The following is a 15,131-nucleotide window of genomic DNA, read 5'->3' on the forward strand; positions in this document are numbered from 1 at the left end:
CACTAAACACCAACTAAACACCAACCGACTTTACAGAAAAAGAAGCCCGAAATCGCTTACTAAGCAGACATGGCAACACGGCAGAAACCGCGCAAAACGGAAGTGAAGTCATTATTGTGCGACGAATCGAGGGGGAGTTTGGATCTTGTTGCTTGTTGTTGTGTTTTGTTTTTGTTTCTGCCTCTTGGTAAGTACCTTATATTATATTATACCTTCATGTTAAGTATACTGTCCACATCATATCAAACTATCTTATTAGTATTTCATGATGACATCTAGAGTTGAAGACCGGCCGCACATCGAGCAACGATGATGACCAGCATTGTTAAATTATCGGTGCTAGCTGCTAGCAGCAGTGTGGTGGACTACTAGTGAATGTACTGTGGTTTTCAACCTTTTTCATAGAAAGGTCCATTCATTCTGCATTTTGAACCACGGACTACCATTGGTTCTGAGATTTAGCCTCTCAGACCCAAAATGTAATAATTTTGTTATTTATTTTATGGTTGGATAAGATTAGAATTCCATGCTTTATTGATGTTGGTACCGTAGATAACAGGCAAACGTTGATCAAAATAACAATTATCCTACTTCTTGTTAATGCAGATGTTTAACAATCATTTAACTCTTGGGCCTCTTTTTGGCTTTAACCAGTGTTTTTTCCAAACATGTTAATGTCCCTCATTGAAAAGATTTGGTGCCTGGGAGCCCCATAAAAGAAGGTTTACAGAATTAGGTGGGGAGGGACTGGGAGAAACCTACTAGCCGCAAGCAACTTTTAGATTCCATTTATTTTTAATATCTGGAATCTAGAATTGTAACACCAACCCTTGACAGCCCATACATCGAAATAGAAAAGTCCTATCTGATTCAAAACACTAAACTCACCAACCTTGCACCTGTACGGAAAGCTTGAATTATCCTCTATATCTGCAAAGTTTTAGTTTCATAAAATCCACCATAGACAAGACATGAGCTACTTTCTGCTTTCTTGTCGTGCCTGTGATTATTTTCCAAAGTGTTGGAGTTTGGAAGTGCTCATTGGAAATCACACAACGGCCATGTACCACCTGTTTTTAGCATGTTGTTGTCCCTCTCTGTTTGGCTTATCATTCACACACAATTCTCTCTTCTTTTTTTCCTCCCCTCCTTTTCAACAGGTTCCCCCGATACCGCTCACCATCTTCAATCTCAAAGGAATTCAAAGCAACTTTAAGTGCCACGTGTGTCCAGTTGTTTTTCTGCCAGTGTCTATCTCTGTTATCTGTTTTGTCTCTCTGTTTCTGTCTTAGTTATGTGAATCAGTACAGCGGTATGAGTGATTCAGAATTTTCTGAATCACAATTTTCTGAGGAGTTTCAGAAGAGTTTTGAGGAGTTTTTGGCACAACAGAAAGAAGAAGTGATTGTAAAGACACCCGAGCCAAGAGTGAGGTGGATAAAAAGAGACGGTGAAGGTGACACAGTGTATCAGCGGCGACGTTCCGTCAGGAATCTTTCCAAGCGTGGTCAGTGTTTTCATCCAGCTTGTTTAACACTTGGGCCTAGGGCTGGGCGAAACAGTTAGTAGACTTCAAATCAATATCACTATTATTATCAAACGTTTGCCTCAATTATGATTAATGAACATAAACATTTCGTTCATCACATTGCGACCAATCAATTTATTATCAATCAATATATAACAAATGATATATACATAGAAACAAAATGCTTGCTTCTCGATTTGAGCATAGCAAGTTTAAGTCGGTTATCGGTTCTATATGTCTGTTTCAATATATTTTCGGTTCCTTGTCCAGCCCTACTTGAGTCCTAGTGCAATCGTAATCATATCATTATGTTAAGTCACGTATCGTGCACATCACACGTATGTGTTTCCTCCACTCATTTATTTTATTTCCAATAATGTTACCTATCTTGTAACTGCTGGATGGGATGGACAATAAAGATTGATTCTGTTGCAGTTTTTTTATTTGATGTTGTTTTTCCCGTTACAGCTGGTCAGAGCTGTGGGCCTGATCCTGCCTGCCTTGCTCCTGACACAAACTGTGGGGAGATCGTTGCTCCTGACACAAACTGTGGGGAGATCGTTGCTCCTGACACAACAAACTGTGGGGAGATCGTTGCTCCTGAGACTGTTGGTATGTATGGAATTATGTATTTTTATATTTGCTCATATAATACATATTATCAATTTTATACTCTTAAAAATATACATTTTTATATTTCCTGTGCATTGCATCCTGCAAAGCAAATTGATCCCGGTATACGCTTGAGCTCACTGAAATCTTAGACAGTCATGTTCAGCACTCTGTAGCATTTTCTTTTGTCATGTGAAGTGATTTCATCGAGCTCCTGATATATTGATTCCCTGGGGAGTAGATATTTGTGTGGTGGTACTGTATCACACATCAGGTTGTGTTTATTCGAGTTACAACTTTTGATGTTGTTGAGTTTGTGGCTAGATCAGATGTGGTACTTGGTCTGTTCTGCTTTGTAAAACATAAGTTGGTAAAATTGTGACTAGTGGATTTGGGAGTCAAATAAATTAGGGGGGAAATATAAGCTTACACCGGACTGTGGTTAAGTTATGCCAACTGCCAACATTTTGTTTTGTATTTGTAATGATCCATAGATCAGTGGTTCTTAACCTGTGGGTCGGGACCCCCAGGGGGGTCCCTAAATTATTTTGGGGGGTCCCCAGATGACTAACTTAATGTGCAACATTGTTTTCTCACTCACACAGTGTATCAGCGGCGACGTTCCGTCAGGAATCTTTCCAAGCGTGGTCAGTGTTGTCTTTTCATCCAGCTTGTTTAACACTTGGGCCTAGGGCTGGGCGAAACAGTTAGACTTCAAATCAATATCACTATTATTATCAAACGTTTGCCTCAATTATGATTAATGAACATAAACATTTCGTTCATCACATTGCGACCAATCAATTTATAATCAATCAATATATAAGAAATTATATATACATAGAAACAAAATGCTTGCTTCTCGATTTGAGCATAGCAAGTTTAAGTCGGTTATCGTTTCTATATGTCTGTTTCAATATATTTTCGGTTCCTTGTCCAGCCCTACTTGAGTCCTAGTGCAATCGTAATCATCATATCATTATGTTAAGTCACGTATCGTGCACATCACACGTATGTGTTTCCTCCACTCATTTATTTTATTTCCAATAATGTTACCTATCTTGTAATTGCTGGATGGGATGGACAATAAAGATTGATTCTGATTTGATTCTGTTGCAGTTTTTTGATTTGATGTTGTTTTTCCCGTTACAGCTGGTCAGAGCTGTGGGCCTGATCCTGCCTGCCTTGCTCCTGACACAAACTGTGGGGAGATCGTTGCTCCTGACACAAAGTGTGGGGAGATCGTTGCTCCTGACACAAACTGTGGGGAGATCGTTGCTCCTGACACAAAGTGTGGGGAGATCGTTGCTCCTGACACAAACTGTGGGGAGATCGTTGCTCCTGAGACGGTTGGTATGTATGGCATTATGTATTTTTATATTTGCTCATATAATACATATTATCAATTTTATACTCTTTAAAAAAAACAATACATTTTTAAAATCTTCATATATCCTGTGCATTGCATCCTGCAAAGCAAATTGATCCCGGTATACGCTTGAGCTCACTGAAATCTGTGATTTCATCGAGCTCCTGATATGATGGGAGTAGATATTTGTATGGTGGTATCACACATCAGGTTGTGTTTATTCGAGTTACAACTTTTGATGTTGTTGAGTTTGTGGCTAGACCAGATGTGGTACTTGGTCTGTTCTGCTTTGTCAAAAATTGTGACTAGTGGATTTGGGAGTCAAATAAATTAGGGGGGAAATAATAAACTTACACCGGACTGTGGTTAAGTTATGCCAACTGCCAACATTTTGTTTTGTATTTGTAATGATCCATAGATCAGTGGTTCTCAACCTGTGGGTCGGGACCCCCAGGGGGGGGTCCCTAAATTATTTTGGGGGGTCCCCAGACGCTAACTTAATGTGTAACATTGTTTTCTCACTCCACAGTAAATAAAACAACATACAGTTTAAGTGTACAGACTATGCACATTTCTAAAGTGACAATTTATGGACTTTTTAATACCTCTAAAATGACAGATTAAACATTGGCCAAATTGTCAAATATTAGAAGCAGAAATTGTGGAAATAGCCGATCTACATAGCCGAAAATAGCCGATCTACATGCTCATAACGTCTCGCAACTCGAGGCGTTGTGAGCATGTAGATCTGCTATTTTCACAATAGAACCGTGTTATACAAAATGTAATGCCTCAACTCTTAGTGCTCGTCAGGGTGGGGGTCACAGCCTGAAAAGGTTGAGAACCACTGCCATAGATGATCCATTCCATGTTCTAATGTTCTTGTATGTTGTCCCTCTCTGTGTTTGGTTTCCAGGGTTCTCCGACCAGACCAAAATGACCAGACCCAAATTTAGACCGTGCCCCGCCTGCAAGGAACCCAATCAAGCTAACAGAAAGACTTGCTACAAATGCTATTCCGTTTTCTCTCTAAAAAGAAAATGGAAAGAGAGGGAGGCCAAATACATGAAGGGTGAATGGGGGAAGGCTGTCCTTAAACATAACAACGCTTCCCGAATTGTTGACCAAGCACGTATTATTGTAAGTAACGATGCCACTAAGTTTTGTATAACAACAGTACAGAAGATATTCTCATTCTTAATATATCACCAAATAATCATTGTCCTTTAGGCTATTTGGAGCGCTTCTAGAATCACGTTTTAGAATAAATGTTCTAGCCATTTAGAGAGTAATTGCAGCCTGTGATATTACCTCCTATGACTAGAATAAAGAATATCACTAACCCAGCGATTCGTTTTCATTGTGATAACGATAAATAGGAACTTGAGTATACTACGTTAGTTCCACTGATCCAAGCTGGAACATAAATTCATTGATCATTTAAAATGTACACTTCCCACCTATCTGACCACCTGGGTGGGCTGTGAATATGGCTGTCACGATTATGACATTTTACATGACGATTAATTTTCTCTCAAATAATTGCGATTAACGATTTAATTGTGTTTTTGTCGTTGACAATTACATTTCTGTTTGGCTTTTAGGCTTTGAAGTTGCACATGATAGATATGACACCTAACCTAAATATACAAAGAAATTACTGACATATATTTTTTATACTTAAAAAAGAACATTAATAGTGGAAATAGCAGATCTACAAGCTTGTAGATCGGCTATTTCCACTATTTTTGACATGGAAACGATTATGACGATCATGAAAAATAATCACGATTATTTCAAATAATCACGATTAGACGATTATGTAGTAATTGTGACAGCCCTAGCTGTGAAGTTCCAACACTACCAAGATCTTCTAGTGGGTCCTGACCCTGATTAGTATGTGGGGCTAACCAAGCTTTTATCATTGTCTTCATAGTACCAGTGGAAGGATCCGAGCATAGGAGTACCTACTGGGTCATTCCCTTTTCGACTGCAGCTTTAGCACCACACCACACTACACCACACCACACCACATACAATATCTACATTTTCCATTACACAAAAGTACCCCTATCGGCAAGAAATAAAATGACCCTTTTAACTGTGATTATAATACAATATAAATATATATTAAAACTATCTTAAATTATAATACACTATAAATGATTATAACTGTGATTATAATACACAATAAAGTATTAATGTATTACTATGATAATTATAATACACTATAATAGATTATAATAGTGGTTATAACACAGAATCTATTATCATGTATTACAACTATATCCTGGTGGTCTAAATGAAAACTCAGTGAGTGATCAGTCATTATTAAGTGTTTGGCCCTGTTTGGCCTAGCTCAGACCTACTCTAGATTGGATACTCTTTAGTACCACGTTTAGTACCACTTTCACACCACTCTACCCAGGTCCTTGTAGTGGAATACCTGTCACAAGGCGGTGGTGTGGTGTGGAGTGGTGTGGTGCTGGCCGGGCCAGTGGAAAGCTCAGTTGCATGTCGAGGTGCCTCATAACAAACATAAATTAGGGTACAAGGGAAAATGTAATCCGTCTCCAACAACTGACATGTTCAGGAAACCGAAATGGGACCCAATGCAGATCTGGTTTTCTTCATATCCGGTTTCCAAAAATCGCTACTTTTTGAGCAGATAAACACCAGCGTAATGTTTGATTAAATGAAATAAAAAAATAAATCTGTCATATCTAGTCATGGGGACAGAAGGCTTTTTAAAATGGCATTGGTAGTGAGTGAGTTAAGAGATACTGTATATGCTAATGTTGGGGTTCTCCATCTGTTCATTGCAGGTTGGTAAGCTGGAAGCGTTAGGCCGCAAGCCCATTCTATTCATAGGGCAGAACAAGCCGACAAAGAAGGCTCCGGTCAGCTGGGTCACAGAAGTGGTCACATATTTGGCTGTTGAAGATAAGCAGATGACAAGCGTGCTGGATGCGATGACCAGGGCATATGAATACATCTTGAAATTGAAGAGTAAATATTATTTCCTTCTCTAGCATCCTTAGATCTGCTATTTTGGGTGAATGTTTGTGCCAGGTACCGTCCAGAAGAGGCAAAACAATGTTCTAAATTATTCAAACATTTTTACATTTTGTATATCGGATATACAAGATTGCAACAAACCACGATGCGACAAGTTGTTAGCTTGTAGAGTATGGCTTAAGAAGTGTTTGCTCTAAAGTCTAAACTGTACACTCTGTTCCCAAAGACTAGACTCCAGAACTTAAGCACTCTTTGAGTTCATTGTTATTCTCCCTTGGTCAGTATCTCGTTTCATGGCATTCATTGCACTTTTATAGATTTCCGTTCATGTCTATATTCCTTGTAGGAGTGCCTTGGAATTATTTGAATTCCGTTTTTTTTTTATTTCTCTTTCCCGTTAGTCTAACAAAGGTTTAGTGGCTGTTCCTACCCAGATGTTTTTGATACCCCGGTGGTCTGTCCGCATGTGGCTTTGCAACCCTGTGCCACCCTCCTCAACAATGAGCTGTGTAAATTATTATATTGAATGTGGTGTCTGTCCCAGGTAATGCTGATGCTCCTTTCCCCCCTGATAGATGCTGCTGCCGCTGCAGCCCTGGTTGGTGCTGCTCCTCCTGCCCTCCTAGTTGGTGCTATTTCTCCTTCCTGCCTGTCAGTTACTCAATGGTGGGTGTGAAGTAAATAAACCATAATCAAAACGCAGAATCAGCTATTTCTGAATGTGATCGAATGTGATTTTGTCTTAACTATATTTACTATTATTTAAGGCACCCTGTCCCACACGCGTTGGCCCTCCCTCCCACCTCAAAGGACCCCCCTCCAAACTCCATGGACGTCTGTCCCACCTCAGCAGACCCTAAACCAAGTGAGAAGCAAATATTTTGTTACGAAATTGTTGTACAGGAGTAGCCGCAAATTGCAACACTAGATTTTTTATAATCGGATGAATCTAGGGTTGCAATACCTCCCATAGGGATCCAATGCATCAAAACAGTTTTTTGCTATCTGATTGTATTAAACGACTTCAAACTCAGCAATATTGCGGCTCTATGGAAAGCTTGGAATTTACTCTTGCTATCTGCAAAGTGTTTGTTTCTGGAAAATCCACCGTATAATTGTTATGATATATTTTCTGTCAAGAAATCCGAGCAGACATGGTTTATTTTCTAAGTGTTGAACTTAGAAAGCGCTCGTCTTCTAAAACGCCATGTCCCGCTGCCTCCTGCATAATGTGACATTTAGAACCAGGTGGTCACAGGACCGTTGAGGGATTTTCCACGAGCGCTTCCAAACTCCAGGACTTAGAAAAAAATATCACCTGAACCAAATTTCTTGGATAGAAAGTAACTCCTAACATGTCTACTGTGGATTGTTCTGAAACAAACACTTTGCAGATAGAAAGAGTAAATTCCAAGCTTTCCATAGAGCCGCAATGTTGGTGAGTCTGACGTTGTTTAATACAATCAGATAGCAAAAAACTGTTTTGATGCATTGTATCCCTATGGGAGGTATTGCAACCCTAGATTCATCCGATTATAGAAAATCTAGTGTTGCAATTTGCGGCTAGTACAGGAGTACCGTCACAGCCAAATACTCCCTCGTTAACTTTTTCAATGCCAGCCCATTTCAGTGTTTTTTTACGACCACAAGAAAACGCTGTTTACACATCTATCCGTTCTGTCCATTCTTTTCAGTACCCTGGGTGACGCTAAATTCCACCATAGTTACACTCATACAACCATTCTAACAAAATGAGCAAATACCTACTTTTGCGTCGGGCGCTCCACGCACGCGCTCCGTGCATGTGGTAACGATCGGAACCGGGTTGCCACCAGCTGCTCAGATCTTTTTTCGGAATGAAAATCCGACTTACGGGTGAGGAGCAAAGTGTGTTTTTATGTATAATGCATTCTAACCAGAATAACAACAAGGCAGACCCAGAATGGACCGTGCACTTCCGCGTTTTCGTTCAGTCACATGATCTGCCACTGCAGGCAAGCGCTTAGGTTCCGTACGGAACCCTTGCAAAAATAATATATTTTGAGTTTTATAACAAAAATAGCCTATTCTCGTCAACCTACGCCTGTGGCTTAGTTGCCTAATTAATAATTATCGTCAATCTACCTCTGTGGCTTTGAAAGGGTTAAACATAAGTACTACAAATTAGCACATGACTTGCAAAGATGTGACATTATGTATGTTTATATTTTTGACTTTTCAGTTACAAAAGCGTCTGCGACAGTGACTCCATTCACCTCGGCAAAAAAGGACAATCTGACCAAAGAGAAGATGGAGGAATTGCACATGGCTGTGGCCAAGTTTGTGGTCAAGGAACTGCTTTCTTTTTCCACTGTGGAATCTCCATGGTTCAGGTAAAAAGAAAAAGGATAGTATGACAACAATATTTATTTACAATTTGAGCATCTAAGACTAATAAATATATTCATCTTTATTTAATACAGAGAGATGACCACTGCCCTCAATCCTGGTTATCGACCCCCGTCCAAGGATGATCTGTCCAGTACACTTATTCCTGCTTGGTACTCTGCTGAGAAACACAATGTTGTTCAGGAGTTGGCCCAAGTGAAGAAGGCTGCTATTACGTGTGACGGGTGGACCACTGTGGCACAGGACCACTACGTTACACTTACTGTGCACTACATCAGTCAAGGCCACCTCAAACAGAAGGTGCTAGACACCAAAGCTGTTTATGAGTCAAAGACAGGCCTGTTAGTTGCAGAGGAAATGCAGAGTATTTTGGAGGAGTTTCAGATAAATACTAAAGTTGTAGCCGCCACTGTAGACAATGCCAGCAATGTGGATGTTGCTCTGAAGAATCTCAAGTTCTTGAAGTTGGGCTGCTTCGCCCATACCCTAAACCTGGCGGCAATGAAGGTCAACGGCGTCGTCGCCGTCGCAAAGTGGTGTGCCAGAGTCCGAGCTGTCGTGTTGTGGCTGAAGAGGTCCGCCGTGGCTAAAACTGTCCTCGCAGAGAAGCAGCGAGCTTTCAGTAAGAAGTGTAGATTCAAAGTTATTTGTTTCAAACATCTTCAGCAATGGCGATTGTAATTTAAATGTTCAGCAGATTGCAATTAAAAATATTTGTTTGTGTTTCAGAGCTGCCAGAAGACGACTTGATTCTGGATGTCAGAACGCGGTGGGACTCCCTTTTCCTGATGATGCAGAGGTTTTTGGAGCAGTACCGAGCCATCCAGGCTGCCTCACTTGACCGAAGACTCAGGAAGCCAATGGAGGAAGCCAGGTGATAGACAAGAAGAACAGTGGTAACCTGCAGTCAAAAACCATTGCCCTTCCGGGTGAAACCTCCCACCCATGCCAGCCAGGGCGTAGATAGCAAGACATGGCTTCTCCGTTTTACTTCCTGTATCTACGTGAAGTAGGGTGACACCTTTTTAGGAGGCAGGAAGCAGGTTGGAGTCTATTCGTTTCCAATGGATGAGTGAATGTGAACACAGCTTCTGCACCATTCTTTAGCCCCACAGTCACTGAACTAAATATTGAACCCGATCGTCACAGGCCACACACATGCCACACAATATTTCCATACTTTCCATTATCTTTATTATCGACCTTTCTCTGTCTCAGCAACACACTCTCGCAGGATCTAGCACCAGTAAACATGGGACGTGTCGTGCGCGAGATTTGCTGTCAGACACCAGTGCCCACTTAGGAGGCTATTTGTAGGCTTTGTGTGTCATTGCGCACTCTTGTGGCTCCAACCAGGATGCCATATCTTGGTATATTAAATATCTTTGATGCCAGTGACACTGAGGCTTATATAGACAACAGTGCCACCCCATGGTCACATAGAAAATAACGAATTTAACTTCACCCACTTGGATCTTACATCATGAAATACAATTCTCTATTTTCTATGTTTCTTTGTTGTACTTGCAGTGTTGAATGTTTATTGCATCACACGGGGGGAAAAAGCAGTTGGCTTTTTTGTGTCATCCTTTTGGTGTGTTTTTAACCCATTTTACTGCCTGTACTTTTTTTTCTCAATAATGGATGGCATTTTTATAGCGCTTTTCTAAGCTAAGTTGCAAACTCAAAGCGCTTTACAATGGTCCATTTTTTCATACATTGGGAAGTGAAGCGGCGAACTGTCGACGCCAGCGTCCTCACTTCCCACATTCACACACCAATGGTGGCAATAAATCAGTCAATCAATTAATCAACTTTGTTTCTCCAGACTAGAAAGGCTCACAGATGACGACCGTCACAAAGCAGAGGAGTTTCTTCGCGTCATGAAGTTGCTGTACACTCTAACTGGGTGTGTGTCCAGTGAGCAGTCCCCCACATGTGGGCAGATTCTCCCCATCCTGAATAAGCTGCATGTGCATTTCACCGTGGCCGAAGACGACACTCCATTTACCAGGGCAGTGAAAGAGAAGGTCTGGGCTGATCTGAGACAACAATACCAGGTATTTTTCATCGAGAGCCTGTGCAAGAAATAAGGAAAAACACATACATATCACGGTTAGGCTATATGTTCAGACTGTCACTCCAATCTGATTTTTGGTCTATCCAGATTGTAATTGTATTGTAATTTTTATCAAATCTGAACAGCAAAAACAACAACAAAACAACTCCATGTGGTTTTCAGATCATACAAAGGTTCAAGGTTCAACTTTATTGTCAACAATACCAATTTACAAGTAAAAGGGCAAGTGAAATTCATTGTGCGCAAGCAAAAGCAGCAGCTACAGTCTCAAGAATACCACATTAAAATCAGTGTTAAGTTGCTAAAAGAACTAAGCTGCTTAAGGTCTATATGTTAAGATCTAAAACTACCTAAAAAGTGCAAAACTCGAGTGCAAACTGCGAAATTGTGCAAAGCGCAACATTGTGCAAATGCCAATACATAAGCCAATACATATGGCCATATAGTCCGGGCCGTGTAGTTCAGTGTTTGTTCATGAGTCTGATGGCGGTCAGGTAGAAGGTACTCCAAGGTACACCACATCCCTTAGCCTTTTCCAGACTACATCCGTCTCCAATCTAGATTGGGCTACCAGTTTGAATATGTCCTTAGACAATTAGACTCTAAATAGTAATGTTTTCATTACAGGATGAAGACGTCCTGAACTTCCTCCAGGAGGCCACACTGATGGACCCTCGCTTCAAAAGGAAACTCTGTGAGGTTGATGCAGATGATGCTTGGGACAGGTTGGAGAACGCGGCAGTTACAGAGCAGGTATTTTACACTCAACCTTGTTTCCCTTGTTGTCTGTCATCATGTTTCCATTTCCATGATGAATTATTGCTATTTATCCATGCACATTTGTTTTGTCTACAGCGTCCAATAGATCCAGTGGACCTAATGCCTACTTTGCAGATGGAATGTTCAGAAGAATCAGATGACTCGGAAGAGGACAAGAAAGAGGAATATGTATGTTTATAATCATGGAATATGTCAAACTCACTTATCATTTTGTAAGTTTGTCTAAACCATGACCCAAAAGAGAAATTGTATGTCCCCCCCTGGGAGCCACACAAGTGAAAATAGTCTGTTTTCACTTCCGCTCAAAAGTTACCTTTTTAATTAATTAATGGAATTTATTTTCATTTTATTTATGAAAGTCTTTTGAAAAAGTGTTTAATTCAATTTTTAATGCATCAAAAACTATATTATTTGAATATTCGTTTTATTTCATTTTTTTGAAAAACGTTTCCAACTTTTATGTATTTTTCAGCCTTCGTCCCACAACAAGCGTGTCAAGAAATCAGCCCTAGAGGAGCTGTTCGAGGACGAGGACGAAGAGCTTCTGAAGGCCACGACGCCTAAGATCAGTGACCTGTCTGTCGCTGAACGTGTCCGGAAAGAGATCGAGATCTACAAAGGTCTGCCTCCAATCCCATCGGGACAAGACCCTGTAGCCTGGTGGTGGTTGAAGAGGGACAGTCTCCCTATACTGTCGGCACTTTCCAACACATATCTGTGTGTACAGGCCTCGTCAACGCCGTCTGAGAGGGTTTTCTCGCGCACAGGACATGAAATCAGTCAGGAGAGGTGTGGCATTTTGCCAGAGAACGCAAATATGGTCATATTTCTGCAAAAGAATTGCTGAAAGGTTTGAAGCTGGAGACTGCTGCCTCAGAATTTATACTATAAACTTTTGATGTAAATATTGAAGTATACGTCAAACTGTTAAGCGTTAATATGACGTAACATGTTAAGTTCAAATTTGCCGTTACAGCCATTAATGTCATAGTGTCAGAAAAAGACAAAGTCCAGCATTAGGGTGCAGGAGCTTCCCCTCCCTGAGGTGAAAAAGAACCGTGAATCGAGAGAGGCCCTCGGTCCCGGTTTCTTCCAGGAATCACCAGATAACTGCAAGACAAAGAACCTTGTTCAGTGTGAAGACAATGGACTTGGAACAGACTAACAGTCCGGCAGTGACATGGAGCAGGCGCACACATTGGCCAGCAACCCTAAACCTAACCTCTATGGAAGTGTTGCCACTCCGACAATAAGAAGTCAATGTCGGAATGGCGACATGTCGGAATGGAGAGCGCCCCCCTGCCGTCAGTGTCCGTTTAATCTTGTGAACCACTGAATTGATCACAGACACTATGCCCACTGCCTGTGGGCCAGAACTTACCAGAAGTGCCCCCACAAACTTGGGTTAGGGTTAGTCTTTCATCCTTTTTACTTTAAATGTAACTTCTGTTTTACAATGGAGCTCTGATGGGGCTGAAAGTGTGCTTGTCTTTGATGTTTACTGTGACCATAATGGTAGCAGTATTTTCAATAAAACATTTGTAAAGGTTGTCTGGTTCTGTGATATTGTTGATATTACTGTGCTTTTGCAATTCGTATAGATGACTGTTGGTTAATACGTCCTGGGAGCTATTTAATTCTTCTGTTTCTCAACCAGTGGTCCTTGAGGGGGTTCCAGGTGGTCCCCAGCTAAATGAAGAGTTGGTTACCAAAATATACCCTTATAGAGATTTATCTCATGAGAGTTAAATGAAACCAAATACTTTTTCTGGTTTTGTGTAACGCTCTCAAGAGTTACATTCTTGTTAAACATCTGCATTACTTAATTTACAAGAAGTCTACACAATAAATTAGTGACTGTAGATTAAAAAAAAAGATCAACATTTGCCTGTCATCTCTCCTATGGTACCAACCTTAATACAACATGGAATAGTGGATACAATGTTAACCAAAGACAACAAAATATTCTAAATGGTGGATCTCAGAGGCTAAATCTCATCAAATGGTGGTCCGTGGCTCAAATGCCCAATAAATAATGGGCCTTGACACAGAAAAAGGGTTGAAAACAAAAATGATATATTTTATAAAGACGTGCTCCTATATCTGAACAGAAGGTGGCGGTAATGCAAACAACACTGCTGGATGCCAAGTTGCCAACCAACCGGAATCAAAAGTAGTGGGGGAAGAAGACGACAACTCTCGCGATAATAACTTCGTGAGAAAAGCATGGCAGCCGCCTCGACTGTTTACAACTTTCCACAATGAGTTGGTGATAGACACACAACTCAACAACTTTATCGTTTTTCTAAAATACGACTTCAAAAGAGGTTTGGCTCGAAAACAGCCGGACTCCTTGGCTAAAAGAAACCTTACAAACACACGTTGCTGAAGACAGAAGCAGAGGCCAGGACCAACAACCACAACACAGACAGGTTAGCAGCAGGTTGCTGGAGCCTAGCAGATGCTATTAATTCTGTGTTTCCCAAACTTTTACATTTCAAGCTCTCCCCTTAACTCTGACAGTGCACAAATGGAACCAAATGAACCTTTGTGCTCTGTCAGAGTTACAGACTTGTATGGGTCAATTTAACCTCCTAAAGGAACCCACAGAGTCCCTGGAATCCACTTTGAGAAACACTGCTATAAGGCTTTATTGGGTTGTTTTCGGTTTTTTTTTGGTGGGAAAAGTACTCACATTCTTTACTCAAGTAAAAGTATCAATACTGCAATGTAGAAATACTCTGTTACAAGTAAAAGTTTGGAATTCAAAATGTACTTGAGGAAAAGTACAAAAGTACAAGTATTAGTGTCAAAATGTACTTAAAGTACCAAAAGTGGAAGTACTCATTATGCAGCAGAATGTCCCATTTCACGTTTTCACATGTGTACAAATCTTTTGAAAAGAGCAGATCTACAAGATTTTGCTATTTTCAAATGGCCAAAATCTATCTACTGTAGGGCTGAAGTGGGTAATGTATGTTTTGTAATAATACTACAAATCTAGAAAGTAACTAAAGTTAGCAAATAAATGTAGTGGATTAAAAATAGTACAATATTTAGATCTGAGATGTAGTGGAGTAGAAGTATGCCTTTATCGATAGACTGACAGGAAATGGGGGGAGAGATGGGGAGTGACACGCGGGAAAGGTCGTCCGGATCGGGAATCGAACCGGCGACACCACCAGGCATCCATGCCTATGTGGCAATACCTAAGTGGTATGCGCCTGGACCAGTAGGCCAGCGGGCGCCCCACCAAAAATACAACTTTTAACTGGATATTTCACTGTTGCAAGTCTTACACATAGCTGGTCTGTGTACGGGTGTCCCTATTTTACACTTTCTTAAATGTTATAAAG

At 40.7% G+C, this 15,131-nt stretch overlaps 1 protein-coding gene across 1 annotated transcript; it reads left to right on the forward strand.

Annotated features, from left to right (window-relative positions):
* Nucleotides 1-132: 132 nt before the first annotated feature.
* Nucleotides 133-13,251, forward strand: LOC308297932 (E3 SUMO-protein ligase ZBED1-like). The gene is made up of 16 exons (XM_080741496.1): nucleotides 133-187; nucleotides 1,161-1,507; nucleotides 1,997-2,140; nucleotides 2,746-2,787; nucleotides 3,293-3,493; nucleotides 4,426-4,649; nucleotides 6,335-6,518; nucleotides 7,103-7,193; nucleotides 7,295-7,392; nucleotides 8,749-8,899; nucleotides 8,990-9,537; nucleotides 9,645-9,789; nucleotides 10,744-10,975; nucleotides 11,623-11,748; nucleotides 11,851-11,943; nucleotides 12,248-13,251. The coding sequence occupies exons 2-16, from the start codon at nucleotides 1,315-1,317 to the stop codon at nucleotides 12,620-12,622; spliced, it is 2,847 nt and encodes a 948-aa protein (XP_080597622.1). The 5' UTR covers nucleotides 133-187; nucleotides 1,161-1,314; the 3' UTR covers nucleotides 12,623-13,251.
* The last annotated feature ends 1,880 nt before the right edge of the window (nucleotides 13,252-15,131 follow it).

The sequence above is a fragment of the Nannobrachium achirus genome (assembly GCF_963921795.1).
Source record: "Nannobrachium achirus genome assembly, chromosome: 14".
Taxonomy (NCBI): Eukaryota; Metazoa; Chordata; class Actinopteri; order Myctophiformes; family Myctophidae; genus Nannobrachium; species Nannobrachium achirus.